This window comes from Pogoniulus pusillus, chromosome 15 (genome assembly GCF_015220805.1).
Source record: "Pogoniulus pusillus isolate bPogPus1 chromosome 15, bPogPus1.pri, whole genome shotgun sequence".
NCBI classification, from domain to species: Eukaryota; Metazoa; Chordata; class Aves; order Piciformes; family Lybiidae; genus Pogoniulus; species Pogoniulus pusillus.
In genome coordinates, this window is record NC_087278.1 from 27,143,035 (window position 1) to 27,166,382 (window position 23,348).

At 40.4% G+C, this 23,348-nt stretch overlaps 1 protein-coding gene across 15 annotated transcripts in view; it reads right to left on the minus strand.

Moving 5' to 3' along the window:
• Positions 1-23,348, minus strand: part of SOX5 (SRY-box transcription factor 5) — a 371,094-nt gene that overhangs the window by 292,773 nt on the left and 54,973 nt on the right. For 8 of the 15 annotated variants that reach the window (XM_064155981.1, XM_064155980.1, XM_064155979.1 and 5 more), the window contains exon 1: positions 16,918-17,050. The exons of 2 other annotated variants lie outside the window; for them this stretch is intronic. In XM_064155981.1, the coding sequence (XP_064012051.1) occupies positions 16,918-16,955 (38 nt within the window). In that variant the 5' untranslated portion in view covers positions 16,956-17,050. Of the gene's footprint in view, positions 1-6,015; positions 6,082-16,917; positions 17,051-17,816; positions 17,864-23,004; positions 23,054-23,348 lie in introns of those variants that run through there. 5 more of the 15 variants (XM_064155974.1, XM_064155966.1, XM_064155973.1 and 2 more) reach the window with 5 other exon arrangements.

Below are 23,348 nucleotides of genomic sequence, written 5' to 3' on the forward strand. Positions count from 1 at the left end.
CAGGATAATGAGCAGTTCTACACACCTAGAGCTTCGCAACATCATGACCATATTGTGTTGCTTTAATTTTAATCCCTTGGTAAATTTTTAAAAAATCATAAAAGCATAAAAGTTATGATTCAAGCTTTCAGATTTAGTAATGCCTATTAACTAAAAAGGAATCAAAGAAGAAACAAAATAGACTGTGCAAACAAAGAGGCAATCAAAAGTTTAAAAATTTTAAACTTTTTAGTGCAACTGGGAAACCCAGGAACATAGCCTGCCCAGACAGACTGTGCAAAGGGACAGTATGAATCTCTTTCTGTTTATTATGCTGGGTGCCTTACCTCAAAATTACATGTTGAGAAGATAGTCTGTGGTCTTCTTGCCTATCTAGATAGTCTGGTAGACTTCAATGACAGCATTATATAACCTGTAAGGTATTACCTATGTTCCACTTCTTTTTCTACAACCTGTACTGAGCGATAATGCCACCTTTCACTTACTAGTGCTTCTATTTCACAGGACATAATTCCAATTTGGATTGTTAGCAATGTAAAATGCATCCTACTACCAACCAAATGCAGCAATGCTGAAAAAAAAAAGTTTACTAAATTATACTCAAATGAGCCAAAATCTGTCATTTCACTGATGTCATGTACACCCATTTAAGTTTTGAACAATTGCTTCTTCATTCCTGAAACATGAAATCAGTCAAAGGGGACTCTAAGCTATGCTGTATTTTCCGTATTTTACTTCAATAAAATATTGCAAATACGTTACCATGTATCTGGGATTTTTCCTGCAGTCATCATAACCCACCAATGTTCTCATAATGCCACCACAAACCACAGCTATTACTTCATACAAGAGCACAATGTTTTGGCAATGCAGTGCAAATAGTAGGAACACATTCACCATCATCTTCCAAAATAGTTCTCTGAACACATTTCCACAAAAAAAGTAGCAAAAAAATGCTCTGCCCCTTCACTCCTTCTCTCCAACCTCTAGATGAAATGAGAAGAAAGCAGTCAAACAGGCAGTGCTCTCTCCTGTCTCCCTTGTTCTTAAAAGGCTCTGGATAACAGTTATCAACACTAAAATCACGCCGAAGTCAACACGAAACATTCCAAAATGTGGACAAATTATACACACCATTTAATCTGAATGTTACAGAAAAAAGCTTAAGAAAAGCAGACTGTTTAGTATCTGCTCTTACCACATGTTCTAATCAAGTCACAAGATGGGCTGAGGCAACACCTAAATAATACCAAACCCATAAAGATTATCTCCTTTTAATGTGGAAATTATATTGTCAATTACAAGGGGAAAACATGAAGATAGGTGAAAATTACTTTGTGACCGTCCTGATCTTGCAGCAAAACCAAAACCTAAACCTACAAAACTTCAAAGGAGTCAAAGCTGCTCAGAGCCTAAGAGGGCTAGCCTTTGTATGTTCAATCTACCATACTCCTCAGACTTTACTCAAAATGGTTCAAGCAATTTACTGTTAATAAGGATTAAACCTGCTTAACTGAAGTATTTTCAGAGATCACATCGCTATCAGGCCTGATTAATGGGTCTTGAAGTTTACAGCAGCAAGGCTGTACTCCTCATATTCTACATATGACTATGTATTTGCATTCTGGATTCTTCCTTAGTGAAAACGAGCGTGTGCAAAATGAATTCCACAGTCCCACATCTTATATACAAAGGGCATCACACATATCCTGCAACTTAAGCTATTCTCCTGAAACTATCTTAGTCTCACACAATCACACTTCAAACACCCCATATGTCCAGTTTGGTTGTTCCTCCTTTAAAAAGCTAATAAATGTAGCAGTTAGATGCAACTGCATTCCATCTACAAGTATCTGCAGTACTCTATGCCAGCAAAAGCATGGATAGGAATCACTGAGAATGCTTCTGCTTTATTTTCCTACTGTTCAATGGGCCCAATTCCACACCCAGCACACTAGCACAGAGTCTCACAACTGTTTTCAGTAAGAGCCTCATGATCATACATCAGTGTGGCACTTGTGCAAGAAAGCCAAATGACCAGCATAACTCCTACTTATTTACACAATTATGCAAAGAGAAAGAACAAACTTTCCATGATGTTCATACTACACAGGGGTGCAGACAAGCCATTAATAGAAGCTTTGGAGATGAGGACAAATACTGTTCTCTTGACTTACTCAGTCCTTGTCCTCTTGTCTAAGACTACTAGTAAGAGTATCCAACTCATTTCCTGAGAATTGGACTGCCACAAGGCACTGAGGTGTATTTCCAAACAGATCAGACACATGACCCAGACCATGAAAAACTTCTAGAATTGTGAAGTGAGATTATTGCACTGTCTGACTCACAAGCAATTCTTTCACACAATTTTTTACTTCTATACAAAATTCACACACTCTTCCTATACACACATCCATTCTTTTCTCCTGTGTTCCATGCTAAATGCAACATCAGAACCTTTGAAAATACAGATGTTATACAGCCTTTGAAATGGGGGAAACAACTTCATTCTGGAGACTTCCAAATCTGCACCTAGGGCTTCCCAGAAGGCATATACTGTTTCAAGGGATTTCCAAAGTCCCATACTGACATACATGTGATCTCACTTTCCCTCATCACTGAACCTAGACCAAAGAAACTCTGATACTTCATTGCCATTTGGCACCTACATATTGTGAATCTCATTTTATTTTTGAGTATGACCAGGCCACAAGGAGACTAAGTCCAGCCTCTGGACCTCTTCATTCATACCTAAGTTTTAATGCAACTGCAACCTGATGAGCCAGCTTAAAACTGTAAAGAGCCACACTAGATCTACCAAGTGTATCCTGCTTTGCAAACCACCCTTTCTCCATCTCAAGCTTTTCCTAAGTAAGCTGTTTCAATTTAAGGAGAAGGGCAACACAATGCCACAGTTAACTTAAAAATGAAAGAAAAGAGACCAAAAAACCACAACCATGATTTTAGTGGTAGAAAGAAAAGAAAAAGGGAGAAAAACAAAAAGAAAGAAGAGAGAACAAGGTTCAGTTCTTATTAACAGCATGAGGGAACTAAGTTTTACCAGTGTAGATCAAATTAAACAGTTCAGGGAATTGGAATTTTAATAAAAAGGGGGGCATTTGGCAGGTTGTTTAAAATTGTAGCTGCACTCTTACACTCTCTACCTCCTCCTCTCCCAGGCCTTCCTCCTACACCACCAACTGCCATCTCAAATGTACCTTGACATGAACTGAACTCAAGAATCCCCTTCCAACCACAGTGGGTTAGAAGAATCTACAGAAAATAAATTGACAATAAGTATGATTACATTACCTAAACAGAGGAAGAGGGGAAGCTAAGAAAATGACCAAACTGTTGACATTGGTCAAGGAGACCAATGAAAACACCCTCTGAAATTTCCAAGAACATGAGGCCTGAATAGCAAAGGTTTCATTATAAATCCACTCATAACGCTTCTTACAGAATTCCTTTTCAATCGTCCCTGTATACAGGAGTTGGTTCTTGTGCAATCATTAATGCTGAGCAGTATATAGGCTGCTATTTCCCGCTCCTGATGAAACCAATTTTATGGCATGTAACATGAAGAACTGCTTCTCTACTAAGATGGTTAAGTAAGGCATGGTGACAGTGGCTAGAGACCTGGCTTTTTTTTTCTGCATCTGAATGACTGCTCAAAGGGACTCAAAATTTTCTTAAGCTTAATGGGTTTATCGTTTTCATGTCTACCTGTGCGAATAACAGGTCTCCAAACAAAACTGTAGAGTGAATGCCCAATTGCTTGTCGGGAGAAGGCAAAAGAAGGGAGAAGAGTGGAGGAAGGGACACACTGCACAGGCATAATAGAGGACTGCAAGTCTATTAGCTTGCTAGGGCTATTAAGTACTGTTGAGACTTAATTCATGCACATTATCAAAAAGTCAGATTTTAGCTGCCTGTACATTATGATTCATCTAAAACTATACAGAAGCTTTTAAGTTTCCAGTATTATCACCACTTTATCCACAGAGGTCCGACTTTACCTTTCTCTCATCATCTTGGATGACAAAAAAGGTAGACTCAGGCAAATAAAATGTAATAGTTTAAAAGCTGTGTTATCTTAAGACCATGTAGCACAGAAAAAAAAAAAATCTTTATAAAATGAGAATGTAAATAACAATTAGTCTTTTTATTCACCCTCACAACAATTCAGAAGCAAACAATCCAGCTCTACTTTTAAATGAGAATTACATTTATTGAGAAAAGCATCCAGCAATATTACAATCTGACACAAGCAGCTCTCTAGACACAACAGCAAGGAACCTTTAGCTCTGTCCAAAGGTGTTAACAATGCAGTACTAACGTGACACGGCACTAAATGGATGGCTAAACACAAGAGGCTTTGTTACATGCAGGGAGTTTTCGTCATCTCTTTCCATACATGCACCCAAGGGAAAATACTATCAAAACCTCTCAAAGAAGATAAGCAAAGAAGAAACATATTTTGTTGTGCATGTTTTCAGGATAAATCTAGCAAAGACGAATCAATATTTGCTAACAAAGAGTGAAAGATTCAAAGTATTTTGATTGTTCGTACAGTGCAATTTCTTCCACTTAACATATCAGAGTAAAACATGGACTGGTCAGCATATCAAATACACATTAGAATTTCCTCTTAATGTCCAAAACCTTAAAATATGTTTCATTAATAGGCTTTTGCAAAGGATTTTAATCAGTTTCGTTCATTCTAAACAGATTAATTGGGTCAAACTGATTGTATTGTATGCCCACAATTTATGCTATCAACTTTACTTTCTACCACCAAACTACTAATGGAAAACTGTGGTCCTGATTTTAATCTGTAAATTCAGATCAAATGAGAAAGTGTTAAATTCAGAAGGGCTTTTGGTCCATTAGCTTCCATGCTGATTTGACATGCTTTGCAGTGCTTGGGCAACAGACTCTGCTATACAACGTATTCCTAAGCAAACAGTGCTTTGTGTCATAAACCATCTGGGGTGTCAGCTCTAAGGGCTACTCATATAGACTCCTATGATACACTTGGAAATGCTGAGGTGCAGAAGAGAAACTTTTCTTCACAATAAAATCCCTTTTGCAAGCGTAAGGAGATGCTGCCATTGTTATGATGGAAGGCATAAAATTTTGGCTAAGGTTGTTATTTTCATTATTCCACTGAAGAAAACCATTGGATACAGAAGCTTTCTAAAAACACTATTATTTTTCTAAGGTACCAATAAAAGTGATACCATTCACAACCTGGACAGAGCTCCCTTTCATATCACAGTCTATAGCTGCAGAGCTAAGTGCCAAGCAGATGGTTGAAATCTGTTTTGTATAAAAAGTGCGTGCACATACGTGGCTTTTTCAGATTGAGTTCTTTGTATTCATATTCAGGCCTAGGTTCTAGCCATCAAAACACTGGCACTGAAGCAATCATTAGCAGCATTTTAGACAACTGGCAACTAAGGTATTCAGAGTTCTCCACAAAATGTTCAGCTAATATCTCCCAGATGTATAATTAAGGCAAAAGATCATCTTCTTAAATTGGTATCAGTGCTTTGGATGGCCTATCAATAGACCGCAAATGCATGTGAAAAAAAAGCCATTTTTATTTATCTTTTTTTTAATGGTATTCTAACTTCTATTATGCTCTAATTTTTTTATAGCTGTTTTTAAAAATACAAGCTTTCATGAAAGACTCTGCCCAAATGTAACAGCAGCAGCATCATTAACCTTGTTTTTCTCAAAGAAGGAAAGTCTATAAATCATTTCAACAATAAGGTTCTTTCTTATGTGATGCTGGTTTAGTTTATTTAACATGAAAATATAAGATAGTCCATGCTGCTCTGGAGGAATCATCTCCAGAGAAGTCAGCAAGGCCTGCAAGAATCCAGTGCCGAATCTGCTGCTGTTAGACTGGATAACCCACGGTGAGTCATCTCAGCTGCAGGTACCTCAGTCAACTCATTTTTGAGTAGGTTGTTTATTACGACAAACAGCAAAACCAGAAATGCTTACCAGCATGGGAGTCTGCTGTCTGCCTGGGGTTCTCATGGAATCTGGGAACTGGTGACAATAATTTGCCTGGTGACAAATTAACAGAGGTCACACTTTTGACAAGTGAGGTTATCAAACAAATGTATATTTGGAAGAATGCATTTTTGTGCAGCAGCTTCCCTTAAAACCTTGATGGCCACAACTGGGAATTGCTACCTTAGGAAATGCAGAGTTTCAAAACAAAGATTGATTTTGTGTGCAGTGCCAAGTCCACTAAAGCCCAGATGTTAGCCCTGGCAGAACTCAGACACATTTTCATCACCTTCATTTTGATCATTCTAATCTGCCAGGGATACACGTTTAGGGTGAGCAGATAGTTAGCGTGTCTTTAAAGCATGCCGATAGAGAACTTCTGAAGCCTAAAGATTTGCAGAAGCCTGCAGAACTCTCTCCTGAGGCTTTAGAAATGTTGGTGGCATTGCAACTGATGGAACTTTCCTGCAGATTAAGGAAAGTCAGGCTTCTGCTCAGTGATTTCCTGAATCACCATTTCATGCCACCATGGTTTAGTAGGGGGAAAAACGTCAGCCTTTTTCATACGGATGCACAGCACATTAATTAGGCCCATATTTTTAGGACTTGACACTGAACTCAGTGCCACTGAGTCCAAACAAATGAATGGCCACATTTTTTTAGAGGATGCCTTGACTGGCCCTATCACAGAAAAGGTCTTTGTGAACACACTGCTGAATAACTACTGCCAAAACACTATGGAACATGCCTATTATAAACCATTACCTTGAAAGTAGTCTCCTTAAAAAAGCTTATTAAAGAAAATAACTTATTAGCTCAGTCATAGCTTTCATAGGCTACAGAGATCAAATCCAGCTGAGACTCCTTGGATGTTTCTCAACACTGTGTAGTAAAAGATACAACAGTGGCTAGACCGAAATCTACCTGCAGACCTCAGCGATTCAGGTCTATTTTTACTGAGCAGAGTTGGAAATGAGAAAAAAATTATTATATAAACAGTGAAGCAAAACTTTTACGATGAAAAATAAAATAATCCCTCCCTATTAATAAGCCTGTATAATTTTCTTCATTTTGGATGTCTGTCACACATTTAAAAAAACAACTGTCAAATATGTGGGTAAGAATCACAATGCATTTTGTGTTCTGCAATGTTTCTCCTTTTAAGTTAGTTGGTTTGCTCAGCTGTGGCTGCCTACATGTTGCTTTCAATAGACTCTGTTCTTCACATTAATAGTCTCCACGAGAAGATTTTTTTACTGGACTTCCCTAGTGCCTGATCTGTAGGTTACAAAGCATATGACAGCTTTCGTACATATGGCTGAGTATGTTAATTGTTGTCCAGGATGAAAACTCTACCTGACCGTGAGCAACACACACTGTCTCTCAATTTACTGCTTAAGCATCGTGCCTCTGCTACTGACTCCAGCTCTCTGAACTTGCCTCCAGGTAGGAACGTAGTTTAGAAGCACACTCAGATAATCGCAGGGACTACAGACTGTATTCCCTCCCAGCCCTTACTGACATAGTTGGTCCTGTAAATATTTCTTTACATTTTATTATTCATTATACTCCAAAGTCTCTATTTTACATGCTTAAGTAATTTGAATATTAAAGTTCATCTATATGCTAGAATAAAAACATTAGAAGTTATAACTGGATAGACAGGAGTCTATAATTTGCAGTTCTTAGGATCTCAAGAAGGAAAAGAAGGGTCTTAAGGTTAAAAGACAGGACTAGCAGTCAGCGTCTACTTTTATACTCACCCCTGCAAATGACTTTGTGACAATTTTCTCATCTATAGCTTGAGACTAATCTTGCTTCTCAGTCTAAAGTGCACAGAAATCTTCATAGTTCGTATAGTAATGGTTTCCAAATGCTCTAAATTCCTAATCAAAAGACTTTATAGTAAATATGAATCTACTATTATCAGTACTTCTAATAGTAAAACAGCTTCTACATATATGTGCAGAAAGTATATACAGAGAGAATACACAGGCACACACATAGCTTAATTTATAAATTCTAAAGCATGGCTTCCGAACTGAAATCTCATTCATGAAAGGATCTCTTACCTACTCTAGGTTTCTGAATTTTCCACATACAAAGACACATTGATATTACTCTAAGCTCTAAGCACAAAGGCTGCTCTGTGGAATGGAAAGAAACCTTCTTTTTTTGTGTTTGTACAGTGACAAGCATAATAGGGTCCTGATTCAGGATGCTTGCACTCTACAAAAACACACTAAATCAATGACACTAATACACATGCAGACTATCTGTAACAGAGATGTGTGGCATAATTGAGTGGCACAGTATCATTCCCATACTTTGCACTGTGTTTCCTGCAAACTCTATGTCTAACATAGTTTCCCAAATCACACAATTAATTTCAGCGTTTAGGCAAGAACAGCAAAAGTGATCAGAACTCATGAAACATAAGTGAAGGATGAGAGCCTTCCACTGAGAAATTCTGCCAAATTATAATCTCAGTTGCAAAACAAGAATCAACTTGATGTCCATACGGTTTCAAAGACAAGAATCTACAGCCTTCATTACAACACACTGACCAGAAACACCTACTTAAGTCTCAAAAAAAAAACATGAGCAAAAGGCAAACCAAAGGCTGAATTTCAATGCAGAAATGTATTCTCTATGTCCTTGTGATTTTCAAACTCAAACGCCTGGGTATTATTAACAGACATGGAAAAGAAATCTATCTGACTTTACTCAGCAACTGCAGAACGAAACTGTACCAAAAGAATCATGTTGCATGTTCTGTTTTCATTTGATTTCATTTAGTCTTTCAGTTCTATGTGAGTTTTGTTTCATTTAGGTTTTGGTTCACATTTCACACCAGCACAGGAACAAGTCATGTAAATACAACAAAATGACCTAGTTTGTTAATAATAGACATGCCAAACGAGTAAGAATGTCCTTCCCTCCACCTTTACCAACCATCACCTTCCCACAAATCTTATTTCTATCAAAAAAAGTCTCTGCCCCAGTAAAGCCACAGCACCAGAATTTAGGAAGAAAACCTTATGAACAGAAACTTGACTTAACCTTTGGAGAAAATGTTTTCAGTCTTGTTTCACTAAGTGAATGTAATGGGGCTGGAAAGGGAATTTCTCTGAAAACAGATAACTTCTCTACAATCAAATACAGAGTGGGCAGAACTACAGCAAGCTAAATGGTCCCTCCCAGCAGAAACTCTGCTGAAGTGCCGCAACCCTAACTCAGGCAGGCCACCCAAAATAGGTGCTTCCAACCCTTCATTAAAAATTCTCTCTCTTGAAACAAGGAATGCCTTAATATTATAAAAACTGTACAGAGAGATGCAGTTTGGCCTTTCAGATTGTGATGAATTTTAGTTGCATCATACTCTATTAAAGCGCAATGTCTTTAGGATTCCCAAACTGAAGATAATGCAGCATCATGCAGCCCAGTAAATGCACAAACCACTCTGTAGAGAACAAACATGAATGCGTCTGTACATATGGGTACACATACATCTGCGAGGTTTTTTTAGGCTCACTGTTTTAATTGGCAAAAGAAAGTGTGGTGAAATCTTTTCATGTAACTATGGATAAAAAAACAAAATTAAGAACTGTTGAGAACCATGAACATTTTCCATACTCTTGGTCTTACGCTATCTACTGAGTTGGCAAAGGCAAGTGACTCCAGCTCACTGTCAGATACATTATCTTTGCCCATCTCCAACCTGAGAGGTGATTTAACTGAAATATGGGCTATTTCTTGATTCTCACATTCTTCAAATAGCACATTCAGCACCAAAGAAACTAAGAGGGTGACAAACCATACAGGTTTGTCTCTACTTAAAATACATTCCTAGGCCTTTTTTCTCTAGTGTTACAAAGGTTCGTGAAGAACACGAGATCTAAGCAATGGTCTTAACTACACAAGAATAGCACATACCCTTGCACACGCCATCAAAATCAACTCTAATTATTCAGACAAAACTAAATTTCTATTCATTTCACTCATATTTGCCCCCAAAGTTAATAGAATCATGTTAAGATCATCAAGACAGAAACAAAGAAGTGGTAGTATGACTATAATACACACCAAAAATTAGGACTAAGGTACCATTTTATGACATTTAGATCAAATAGCATGCACATGCATCCTAGGAGAAAAATAAAACACAAGGAAGACAGTCTATATGAACTTGAGAAAACACAGCAGTATATGGTGAAACAAAATAAAATAATTATGGATCTCAAACAGCAGTTACCAATATGAATTTCTATGCTTGGTCTTTCAAATAAAATGATTTTTTTAAAAAAAAAAAGGTAATCTGGTATATCACATCAATTTTAAAAATAGCAAATATAACTACAATTTGAGAACTGAAAAACATTACTCAATAAATCCCACAATACTTAAGGGAAACAAGGTCAAAGCCACTTCAAAACAAGCCCCAAGCTTTTTCTAAATTTCACTTCAATTCTGAGAGTTCTACAAGTCAAAAATAATACTGTCATGTTGGCATTTATTTTTCTTAAAACAAGGTGACAAAAGGACAAATTGAAGAGAAGTACCACGCCAGAACAAAAATAAGGGGTTAGGAAAATCTTCACAAACTTCCTTCAAAACAAACAAACCTACCTCCCCTTCCTCCCTGCCATCATCTCATCAACATCATGCTCCTGACTCTTACATTAACACCTGAGGATTCAAGCAAACAAAATTCAATCCCTGTCTTTCTCTTTCCCTCTCATGTTAAAATAAATAAATAACACTTGCACCTCTACTAAAATAGACCTTTTGTCTGAATTCTCATTGCAGATCTCACGATTTCCATTCATTCCTTACATTCACTTCAAGTACCATGGCCCTGCAAGCAGTGCTCATCAGAATTCTTCAAAAATCTTGTCAAAATTTGCTCTCTCCACGTGCACACAGAGCTTCGTACTGTATCACGGACGTGGGCTCAGAAGCAACTTTTAGACTTGTGTTTCCTCAGGCTGGCGAAGGCTGGGCTCGGTGCGGAGGTGACAAGCAGCGTCTCTCACGCACAAGCTGTATCATGCGGGGCTCCCCGCCGGCCACAGGCAGCCCAGCCCCTGCCCTATCCGAGGCACAAGCCACTAGGAACAAGTCAGCCCCTTGGTAGCGTGTGGGAGAGCTGGGGTGAGTGGCAGACTGCAGGCTAGTACCATAACTCTCAAAGGCGTGAGTGAAAACTCTTACGTCCTCTGACAACGGCGGGCTTTTGCCAGCGGGTCTGCGGAAGATGTGAAAGGTACAAATATCATGTCTCTTCATCAGACACAGCACACACAGCTGCTCATCCTTGCCCACTGCCCAAAGCCTAAATCTCGAGAGAAGAAATGCAACCTGTTTCAAAAGTTCGAGAAGGTATGAACTATATGATACAATAATGTGACGAGGATTTGCTTAATTTGTAGTGCAGCTCTTAACATACCTGAATTCAATATAATTCTACCTTTTGTAGGAAGTACAGGAGACTTCAAACATTTTCCAAGTTCGATTAAAACCAGAGACGCTTTAAAAAGTAAAAGCACTTTGCTTCTAACAATGCTACTTGTTACACTCCTTACCACGGAGAGAGATGTACTACAGCTATTGATTAATTGCTGCGAGTGCTTCTTTCTCTTGACTACAGTAGCACAATTCACAGGCACTGAATATTTCCAGTGTATAAGCGTAACTTCACAACATGTTTTTCCCCTCCATGTGCAATTATGCTATAATCAGGTCTGAGAAAGAAATTAATAAAAAAAAATTAAAAGTACCAAGAGGATGTCAAACTCACTTCTGCCAGAGTTGTGAAGGCAAAGGTATCTGACACACACACTTGCAGGTAGTCCAGTCTACGTTAAGAGATTTAAGTATTGTACAAAACACATGTGAAGAAACTACAAATCTACCTTAGGAGGAGATAGTCCTTTTCCTGTATAAATACTGTAAAAGTGTATTTTATACAGCTACATCATACTATACAGACATATGGCTATCCTTTCAGGGAGCTTCACATTTAAGTAACTTAACTAGTTACTATACATTTCCTAAATGATAAAACCACAAATGGTTGTTAAAAGCTCTCTGAGAAGTAGTAAATATTTTGTAAACTAGTTATATATTTAAGATTTCTGGATAGCAAGAGAAGGAAAAACAATTCCTCTCCTATCTAAAGGTACCAATCAAACACACCATGCACATAAACATCACAAGATGCTTGGTGGGAGAGAGTGTGTATGTGTTTTGTGTGTGTTTTAATTAACTCCTTGAATGCATATGATGAGCCAGCCACCCAGAATTAGTAATGCCAAACTCCTGATTTGATTCAAATGCAATGAATACAGCAGTTGAATTGTGCGGGCTGGTGTGTCACTCACCAGCTCTCTCATTTGGGCTTCTGCCTTCCAAGTCTAGCACACAGTTTAGGTGCCTGGTAAATTATTGAGTTGTTCATTAAAATCTATCATCTGTTAATAGTCAACTTCTTCCTCCAAAGCATAAGCACAACAAATGAAATTAGTGCACACAGGACATTAATGAGCCATCTACAAATGCATTAATTCCTTCAGCTTTATTTTGGAAAAATAAAGTTGTGTTAAATTTCATCACTGTAAAAACCCAGTAGCTGAAACTTTTAACTGGCACTCTATTTATACTCCAGATCCCAGACCCCTAGAAATACAAACGTAAGCAATAAAGTGTCAAAACATCTCAGTGGAAGGTAAAAACTATCCAGCCCAGTATTAAAGAAATCTCACTGTTTTCTTTTAAATGAAGGAATAATCACTCTTACTTCTCCAGGTAGATTTTAGGAGAGTGGGGCGTAACTCTGGACAAGCTAGTTAATAGAAAGGTGTTAGTCTTTCTCCAAAATTCTCAGCAAACACAGGAGAAGAAGAAAGCTTTTAGGGTAACTCTAGCTAAGAAAAGCACTTCAGAATACGCAAAGTTTCCTTTTAGGAAAATGATTTCTCCATTTGACAGTGTTGGTACAATCCCAAAATAAATTCAGTGGGAGTCTGAAATGACTCGTGCAGTGCAGCAGTTAAGCAGCTAAGTATATTTTTTTCCTCCCAGCAGAGGCTTGCTTTACACATCCTTGAGCCTTTCCTTTCTAGAAGCTATTCACCAACACAGAGAACATTTTGAGTGCACATAACTGGTGACTGTAACTGTTAAACTTGATCTACTGTCCCCATCCCCACTGCTCCCATCCATGCCTTTTGTCTTTTCCAGCTCTTCTTTTTTCCCATGGAAGCACTAACTCATCCTTCTTCCTCCCACAAACACTGCATACCCTTTTTCCTTGGATTAGCATGCTGAAAACAATTTTTAAAATAAAAAGGAAGAAGAGAAGAATGAAAAAGACAAAGAGAAAGGATAAAGGATGTCCCTGTTCAGATGCCTAGCACAGCCTCTCAGTCTACAGAGAAATGTAAATACGCAGTAATTAATTTAGGTTTAAGAACATTCCATACACTAGGGACATTGTTAAGCAGTCACTTTATTTTTCATTTATCAGATTTTATTAAGATATTAAAACTTTATGCTGGACAACTCTGAGATTTTATCATTCTGTAAATTTCACAATGTTTCTGGCCACATCACCTTCACCTTTTCTTCAATGAAGTAAACTTTCTATTGTGGCCATACTTGTTATATTCAAGTAGAGATTCAAGTATGACTTGCCTTAAATTAAAAAAAAAAAAAAAAAGAAAGAAAAGAAAACCCAAATAACAAAAGAGTTACTCTTTTTGAGATCTTTAAAGCAAATTCAGAGTGCCACAGGTAGATCACAAAGTACATCACAGAAGTTATCTTTTCCCTGTGTAATAAATGGAACAGATCTCAGTTATAATTTCTTCCTACATTTGCTGCAAGCATCATCCCCCTCAGCGTATGCTTTCTAATGCTCAATAAAGTAGCCAAACTGCTACAAGCAAAAAAATACACACAAGTAGCTTCTCAGGAAAGGACGAAAACCCTTACATTTTTGGTATGGTAATTAATTATACATGCTAATTCGCAAAACCTACTGCAATTTACTAGTGATGCTGAATGAATTAATGAATGTTTATTCATCTGACATTGCGGATTCATTTTCATTCCAAGTGTGTACCGTCAATGGCTCCTCACAATGGATAAAGACATACAAGAGAAGTCCCCTTGGTCTAGATCCCTTCAGTTAAGGTGACTGAAAGTTTCTGAATCGCTTGCAGTTTACCAGGATACAGGAAAACATGATGGGAAAGGAAGAGTAATCTTCTGAGATATACAGAGGCATTCCGACAGCTGAACTGCAAACAACTTCACCTGGTAAGTCTTTGCCTCCCTGCAATTTGTACTCAAAACGGAGTAGTGGACATGGACAGCAATAACAAAACTGAAGCCAGTCATGCAGATACAACATGCTGGACCCCAGTGACTGCAGAAATGTGCTCCAAGAACTCTGTTTACCGAGACTGTGAGGAAATAATCTGCTGCGAATGTCTAAAAATACAATTGTCTGTGCATCATGCATATATACACACATGAATTCTGTGAGCATGTGTGCTTCTGAGGGTCTGTGCATCTCTGTGTAAGACAAAGTGTATCCTCATAGCTGTTTTCTGATGAACAAACATATATTACATGGACAGTACCTGCTCTGTGTATGTGTGTGCAACTATAGTCAAACACATACAATGTAAACAAATGGTAATGATTAACAGAGATATTGGTTTGTATTACCAATTTCAACTGCAGAGGGAAAACTGTTTAAAAAAATAATAATTACATGTCCTGAGGTTTGGTTTTATTGCTTCCCATTTCTACCGCTTGCTATTATCCGCATGGCAAAAGGAAAGCAGCATATTGATTATTTAACTAGAATGTTTACAAAAGCAAAGCTGGGATCTCTGAAAATGAAACGTACACGGGGGGGAGGAGAGTGGAGAAGCTCATTCTATCTCTAAGGAGGATGTTCTGTTCACAAATATTTATTTATATACAAAATTTATATTAATATATTTCTATTGCAAACTTCAGATTTTTTTGAAAAGTCCTCCCTCGATCAGGAAAGATGAAAAGACTTGACTGTGCTTCACAAAGTTTACAAGTATTCAGTTAATCACAAAGTTCAAACAATAATCAAAATCACTTGTTTTTATAAATTTATACACAACACACACACACAACTACTGTGAAGCCTACAACGTACTATATTGTATGAACAAGACAAATGCATCATCATGATGACAGACCAGATTCAACACCAGAAACAGTAACTGTTTCCTCAGGTAGTTGAACCAAGTTGATGTAACGTATTTTGTTCTGTTATCGTGATGACAAACCAAGGATAAACAGCAAGTACTGCAAGTAGGTCTGGACGACAACGACAACTCTACAATCACACCAATTCCACTTTCTAATAGGGAAGTGTTCTAGTGGCAGAATAAGGATGGAAAGCATTAAAACTGTTCTTATCTGCATTTCCCAATTTTATTTTTCCAATATTTTCATTCAAGCATTCTTGCCTTCCCTTTCTCTGCATGAGTGTTCCTCATCCCACTTAAAATGTTTTTTATCTTGCCTTCTTTTCTATGCCTTTACTATCAAATTCAGTAGGTTTGAACGCTGAACAGCTTGACTTAGCATATTTTTAACCAGCTGGTCTAGCACCTAGCTTGTATTGCATAGTCAGATACAACCAAATGTTTATACAGGAGGTAGCTTTCACGAAGATGAGAAAAACCTAAGTAACGCACATCCTGGCGTTCTTTTATTTACCACTTAGAAATGAAAGTTGGGATTGTTTACTGCAGCCGCACAAGTGACTATTAATAACCTTCAAAAATGAAGCCAGAGGGAAGGGATGCCAGATCATCAATGGACGCATGTATAAGCGCCTGAGAAAACGCTTTAAAATCTCTTAGGTGCGCCAGATCATATGTAATAAAGGCCAAACTCTCGGGGGTCACTAGCTGTCGCCAGTGACAGCAAAAACTTAATTCCAAGCAGGAAAGGCTCCTGCTTCGGGCAAGGGTAGCCGGGCTCGTCTACGTCATATCCAAACCCCGCTCCTGACACTCCGCGAGAGGCGGCGGCCAAAACTTGGGACGCAAGAGTTGCAGGGCTTTTTTGTCACCCTGTTCCCCCCCCCCCCTTATTCTCATGTCCTCAGACAGAAAGATGTACTCCTGACGGAGGGCCGGGATGTTAAGTTGCCTAAAAATAATCGCTCCTGCTCGATCAACAAAAGGTCATGTGCTCGGCGAAGCGCCTTCCCAAGTTTGACGGGAGGGTGAGGTTGGAAGTTGAACCCCTTGCTTCGCCTGCCACCGGGCATCCTTGGTCGACCGGAGAGTCCCCGGGCAGGGATGTGCCGCCCGGGAAGGTAGCTCGCTCGGTGTACCACGGCGGTCCTGTTACAGTGGGCTGAAGGAGGGCACAGCAATCCCCGAGGCAGCGGAAAAGAGCTGCGCGCCGTGGGCGCTCCTCCGGGGTGGCTGCGAGAGGGGCTCGGCGGCGCCCGCCGCAAGTACCGGGCTCCCCCGCCCCGCCCCCACCCCACCGACACGCCGTCTGAATAGCCAAGGTAACGCCAGGGATAGAGGGGGGTGGGGGGACAGGACACCGGGAGGAGCATCTCCCCGGCCTGCCGCCAAGCGCCGGAGTTGCGCGCCCGTCCCCCGTGTGTCCGTGCGAGCCTGCACCGTGGGCAGTACCGCCGCGCACGGGCGCGCAAACACGCGTGCTCATGTAAATACAGTTAAAAAAAACAAAACAATAAACAAACCACAAAACAAAACAAAACAAAAAACCACACGGCGGGAGGGCAAGATACACACGCACACCCCCCAAGGCAAAAGGCAGCGGCCCCCCCGCCCCAACAACTCGACTCACCTTTCAAACTCCTGAGGTAAATCAGGGTCAGTTAGCATGCTGGAAAAGCACAATTTCCCTTTGTCACAGCAGCCACCTATAGTCGCCTCCAACTGAACCTGTCAAGTGAGTCCAAACCTTCTAAACCGATTGATTTTCTCTCTCTCGCTGCCTGCCTGCCTGCCTCCCTCCCTCCCTTCCCTCCCCTCCCCTCCCCTCCCTCCCTCCCGGCTCGCTCTGAGCTAGGACTCCTTGACCAGTCTCTTAAAGGGGCAGCAGCGCGCCGCGCGCCAGCCTGCTCGCGCAGCTCCCCCCACCGCGGCCGCGAGGCGCTGGGCAGCCGCCGCGCGCTGCCGGTCCCCGCGCGGCCGGTCGCGCTCTCCCGCCGCCGCCGCGGCAGAACGGGGAAAGTCTACCCCTGCGATGTCCTAAAACCTGGGGGGGGGAGGGGGGAGAGGGGAGGGAAGGAGGGGAGGCGGAGGCGGCCGTTGTTGGGGAAAAGGAGGGGGAAAGAAGAAAACAAAACCCCAAAAGCCCGGCAATCCACCTCGAACGGCAAACCAGGAGCAAATCCCCGGCGCTGAGGAAGATCAGTGGAGAAAGAAGATAAAACAAGAGCAGAGTGATTAAACTGAAACAGTTATCAACTCTCTCCGAGTTGGAAGGGGGGGGGAAGATTAGACACATAAACATGTTACCAAAGGCATTTGTGCTCTGAAGAATTTTCATTCCTTTCTCCCCCTCCCTTCCCTCTCCGCTCTCGCGCTTTCTCTCTCCCTCTTTCTCTTTGGGAGGGGGGAAATACCCAAACCACCCCGTACAACAATCAGGCATTGTTCCGAGGGAAGAAAAGCAACTTTGACAGATTGAAATATAGCAGAGGCCCCTTCAAGGAAACCTGTAAACAACTTGTCACTCACTCTGTCGATCTCACTGTTAGCTCTTGCTCTCCACAAAGTGCTGCGAACCGTCCTGGCAACAAACACTAAGTTTCCTCAGCTCCAAACTCCATCAAACAGCCCCGTTCTGTGCAAGGAAAAAGGTAGCTACATGCCTGAACCGCGGGCACGCACGCACAAACAACAACTAAAACACACTTTTCGTTCCTCTGCTAGGGCTTTTCTTGTTTCCTTTTTACCCCCACCCTCCACCCCGGACGAGCAAGAGGAATCCCCCCGCTGTGGACCTCCCTAATTTTCCTTGCCCAGACAGCCCCCGATAAGAAGGTGGCCGAAGAGCCCCTCGGTTGGCTGTCGGAGCGCAGCCTCCGCGGCACTTCCAATGATCTAGATAAAAATCTGGCAGACTAGGAGGGCAATCAGGTAATGAACCTTTGAGATGCTGGGACAGCCCCACATCCCCGCCCGCCCCGGCGGGGAGAGGGGGGGAAGCAGCCGCGAGAACGCCGCGGTGAAATCCCGTCCGAGCCCCAGGGATTAGCCGGGGGCTACTCTGGAAGCGAAATGCACAATGCCTCGATAGTCTGCACGGCCCGTGTCCAGCCTGGCACTGAGATCCCAGTAAGGGCGGCGGGGACGAAAATGGGGGGAAAAGAACGAAACTCTGGTCTCCCTATTCTTTAGCACACACAACCACGTATATATACTCCATTCTTTCCAGTTCCCCATCCCTAATTCCTTTCTCTCTTTTTTTTTTTACCCTTTAATTTGCAGCTGGACAACATTAAGGGCCTTAAAAAAACACGAGGTTTTGACCCCACAACAGTTTGATTAGGTCCACTGCCCTCTTTCTTCCCCTCTTATCCCTACCTCCCAGGGACACGGAGAAAGCAAGTTTACTTTTTGAAATGCATACACATATTGGAACAGAGAGGCCATAAAAAATTCAACATTTTCATGCCCACTGGCTTAAAAAACCACAAACAAACAAACAAAAACCCCAACCAAATCCAAATAGAAAAGCACATTATTTTTATTACTATCCAACAGCTACACTGTTTTAATTTTGCTCCCTTACCCTCTCAATGCATACACTATAAACCAGCAGGCTCAGACAGGGGTGTCAGTCCAGTGTTGGCATAAAGACATCATCAGCTACAAACCTAGGATGATAATTTTAATCACAAGTAGCAAACCCACTTGCAACTCATGCACATCATCTCCAAAGAGCGTTAGACCATTCAGGAAACAAAATGCTGAAGCTAAGATTGCAAAGGCGCCTTCGCTGCAGCTCATAAAAGAGGATCTGCGAAGGCTGCCTTCAGCCTGCCTTACACCACCACAGCGCTCAGAGCAGAGTTGCACACAATCTGTCAGCTTCTGGCATGAGGTAGATCTAATGGCTCCTCACTGTGGGGCAGGGTGACTTCCTTCAGTAGCCCCTAGCAAATAATATTTTCCACAGAGGCCCATTCAGAGGAGTCTGAAAAAGCTATGTACGTATGTACAAGGATTTTTCATTTGTTATTTAGTAGCTAGCCCTTTTAGGACAGCTATGAAGTAGACACTGAAAAGGCAGCAGTTGATTAAAACAAACTTTCTCTTTCATGTGAGGGTCTCCAAATCACATTAAGTCTCACATTACTCCTCTGCAGGTAATAAATACAATTAGGGCCAATTCCAAAACTTTATTTGTATTGAGAAGTATCTCACTCTGCAGGGGCTCCATTCAAATCAGTAAATCTATGTGGAGTAGGAGGCTGCTTAGTAGGAGAATTTGGCCTCAAATAAGGAAACTGAGACACAGGCAGGCTTAGTAGCTTGCCCAAGTTGACAGTCAGCTCCAGCGAAAGGATGAGAAACAAAAATCTCATGTGCTCACAGTTGACAACAGCCTTTACACTCTTGAAACACATGTATTTCAGCTTGTTTTCTCACAAAGGCATGATTTTTTTAATCTCCTATTTGGTTAAAACATACTTTGTTGTTGTATTCATATACAAGCCCCTTGGTCTCATTTTTTCCTTGATGCCAATCCATAAATGCTGTTCCTCCTCTGCAACGCCTTGCTTTGCTTCCCCTATTCCCTCACACTTGGTCTTTGGAGAAGTTTGCAGGGAGAAGCCACTCCAAAACCTCATCTGGAGGAAAATTACAACCACCTTGTATTTACAAAAATTTCAGCAGCAGAACAGTACTTCTGTATTTTGACTGCATGATAGCTACACTCAGCTACTCTCCTATCCATTCTAAACTCAGCTCCACTTCATAACTGCTCTTCCAGCATGTCTTTCTCTCACCTGTTCACATATTTTTACCTCTTCCTATATAATTTCCTATTTGAGATTTTTCCATGGCAATGATCACATACTCCTCCAAGCTGTTATAATGCCTAGCACAATAGAGTTCCTCAGTTGCTGGCTCCCAGTGAATATGATTATAAACTAGAGCAATTACCATCAACATCAGGAATTGTGGAAGAGGTCATTGGCTAGACCAGGAAGAAGTACGGAGAGCCATAATAAAAGGGGGAAAAGGGGAAAAAAATGTTCATGGGAGAAAACAAAGATAACCGATAAAGAGGAAGTGGAAGAAAGGAAGTAGAGGTCATTCCCTTGGATGCTTCTGGCATGAATCCTTTTCTCTTGCCTTAGTTTACATTTACCCAAATACACTTCATGCTGAGGTATCTTACCTGTTCTTCCCTGTTTCTTGCATTTTATGTTTTCTGCAACTACTGAGCTCCTTCTCCGAGCTGAGTAGGGGTGAAAGAGAGTTGGGTCCAAAAAGGAGGAAAAAAAGTTACTTCTACTACTGTATTAACATTGTATTGTATTACTGTATCATTGTATGGTTATTACACAGAATCACAGAATGCCAGGTTGGAAGGGGCACCAAGGATCATCTGGTCCAACCTTTCTAGATGATAGTGTAGTTTCAACAATGAGATGGCCCAGCACTCTATCAAGCTGAGTCTTAAAACTGGCCCATGTAGGGGAATCCACTACTTCCCTTAAGAGATGATTCCAATCTCTAACTGTAACATTGTAAACTGTTTTCTTCCAGATTCCAATTGGAATCTCTCCAGCAGTAACTTGTATCCACCACTCATTGTCTGTTCCATGGGACTCCTTGTAAAAAGGGAGTCTCTCTTTATACATTGGAATGTGGGCAATAAGGTTTCCCTTAAGTCTTCTCCTCTCCAGGCTGAACAAATCCGGTTCTCTCAGCCTTTCCCCACATGGCAGGGCTTCCAGGCTTCTGATCATTCTCATGGCCCTTCTCTGGAGACTTTCTAGCCTGTCCACATCTTTTTTAGCACAGCAGGGACCAAAACTGCAGGCAGTACTCCAGGTGTGGCCTGACAAGCAGTGAGGGTGACAATGACTTCTTTATCTCTGCTGGTAGTGCCCTTGTTGATGCAACTCAGCATCCTGTTGGACTTCTTTGCTGCCACAGCACACTGTTCACTCATGCTGAGCTTGTCATTCACCAAGACATCTAGGTCTCTCTCCACAGGGCTGCTCTCCAGCCACATGGAACTGAGTCTGAGCCGCACACCCTTGCTAGCCCGCTCCTTCAGACTGCATTATTTGATCATTAACAGTCTGTTGCATAGATTTTCTATTAAAATTACGTTCTTATACTAAATTCAGCTACAATCACTGGAAAGAGAAAGCACATTAAACAAATGGTTTGAGAGAATATTGAAACCTTTCTATGAATCATTTCCTATTAACTTTTAAGGCTTGCTTTTTAGAAATTGCCAGGACATATCACAGAGACTGCTACCATATCAGAAAGTGGGAAAAAAGGAGGAACTAGGATAAATAACCAATAACTGAGAAAGACAATAATGTGTGTAATATGCAACTGTCCTGTTTTTAATAGATCAAGTTTCAGTTTGCCCTGAAACATTTGACTTGTAACAGCAAAACCTGATGCCCCTTTTTACCCGGAGGGCCACAGTTACAAAACTCATTTGCAAATCCATGTTCAGTCCTCTCAACTGAAGAAGTCAGGATGCAAGTTCAAATATCTCCAGCTGATGAGAAGAGTGAAACCTCCTCCCACACTCCCTCCAACAATTCAGTGAATTTCTATTTTTCTTGCATTGTTTTAAGGGGTGCCTAAAACAAACAAAACCAGGTAAAACAGGATAATTTGGGTCGAACTAAGCAAAAATGCTTTGATTTTCACTTGGCTAAGGGGAAACAACTTGATTCATAAACTCCTATCTGAAATTTTGTGCTTAACTGAACTTTCTGTCACTATACTGGTTCTCCAGTTCAAGAGGTGAACCAAAAAAATCAGTTATCCACCCAGCTCAAGTTAGAAGTACCACAACTCTGGAATATTGCATAGATGGAATCCATGGGTCTTTATACAAGCATACTGGCAGAAGGACAAGTTTAAATGCTACATTTATTTATTTATTTATTTTTAATCATCAAATGACAGCACTTTAGCCTAGTGCCTTTGGCAGCTATTGCAATACAGTAAGTAAAGGAAGTGCTGTGAAAACAAAAACAAGCTTTTTGGGTTTTGTTGTTCCCACTGTAGATTTTAATAATAGAGACCTACAAAGTCCAAAGAAATGTAAGATGTTCCACAGAATGATTGACTGGAAAATTCTCACAGAAAATATGCAAAACTCTGAAGATCCTAAATGCATTTTCTTCTTCAGGCACACATCCAAAACAACTGCAGCATCACGAAAAAAACCTGTATGATTTCTAAGAAAGGGTGTTTTTAAACAGATTACAAGAGAATGGAGGGAGAATAGACTGGGGCTGATGCATTTACTATGAAGAATATCTCACAAATAATGAGTGCTTACTTCAGAGTATGGAAATGTTTAGCTACAATGCAGTTTGGATCATATGCTTAGGAACAGATTTTTCCTTTCAGTGTGCATGCCTAGCTGCCATTTCCATTAATGGGAATTAAGTACATGTGTCAAGAGGAGAAGTTAACTCTTCGAAATATAACTAATCCATGCTTTTTTAAAAGAATGTAAATGCCACATCAGGAGTGTTTGGTGTTGGCAAAACTGAGTGCTGAATATAGTATAGCAAAATCCGAGAAGGCGGTCTGGAGGACTGAAATTTCTGTGCTATTTAGAGTTTTTCAATTTACTGAATTTCTTCAAGTAAAAGTAAAACCATCTCATTTGCAAGTGGGAAGCCCTCATTTATCAGCTACTTACTTGCAACTTCTGCAAGGGCCCACCATCTGCAACTGCGAATTGACACTGCCTTTAAGGAAAAACAAAAAATTGGAAACTTCATCTCAAATTTGAATTCAAATTCCCTTCAGGGTCACTAAATATTACAATAAAGTTCCTACTAATTTTTCAAAAGGAGGCTGGCATACATCAGCCAGTGTAAAGAAATCGCAAAGTTAATACAGATGTAAACCATCTATAAAATAAATGAGGCATTTAGAAAGCAAAGTAGTATATGTAAACACATTTAAAATTAAATTATATATATATAGGCAAAAAGTAGCTCCAATTGTGAAAAAGAGAAAAATTAGAGACAGGATACATTC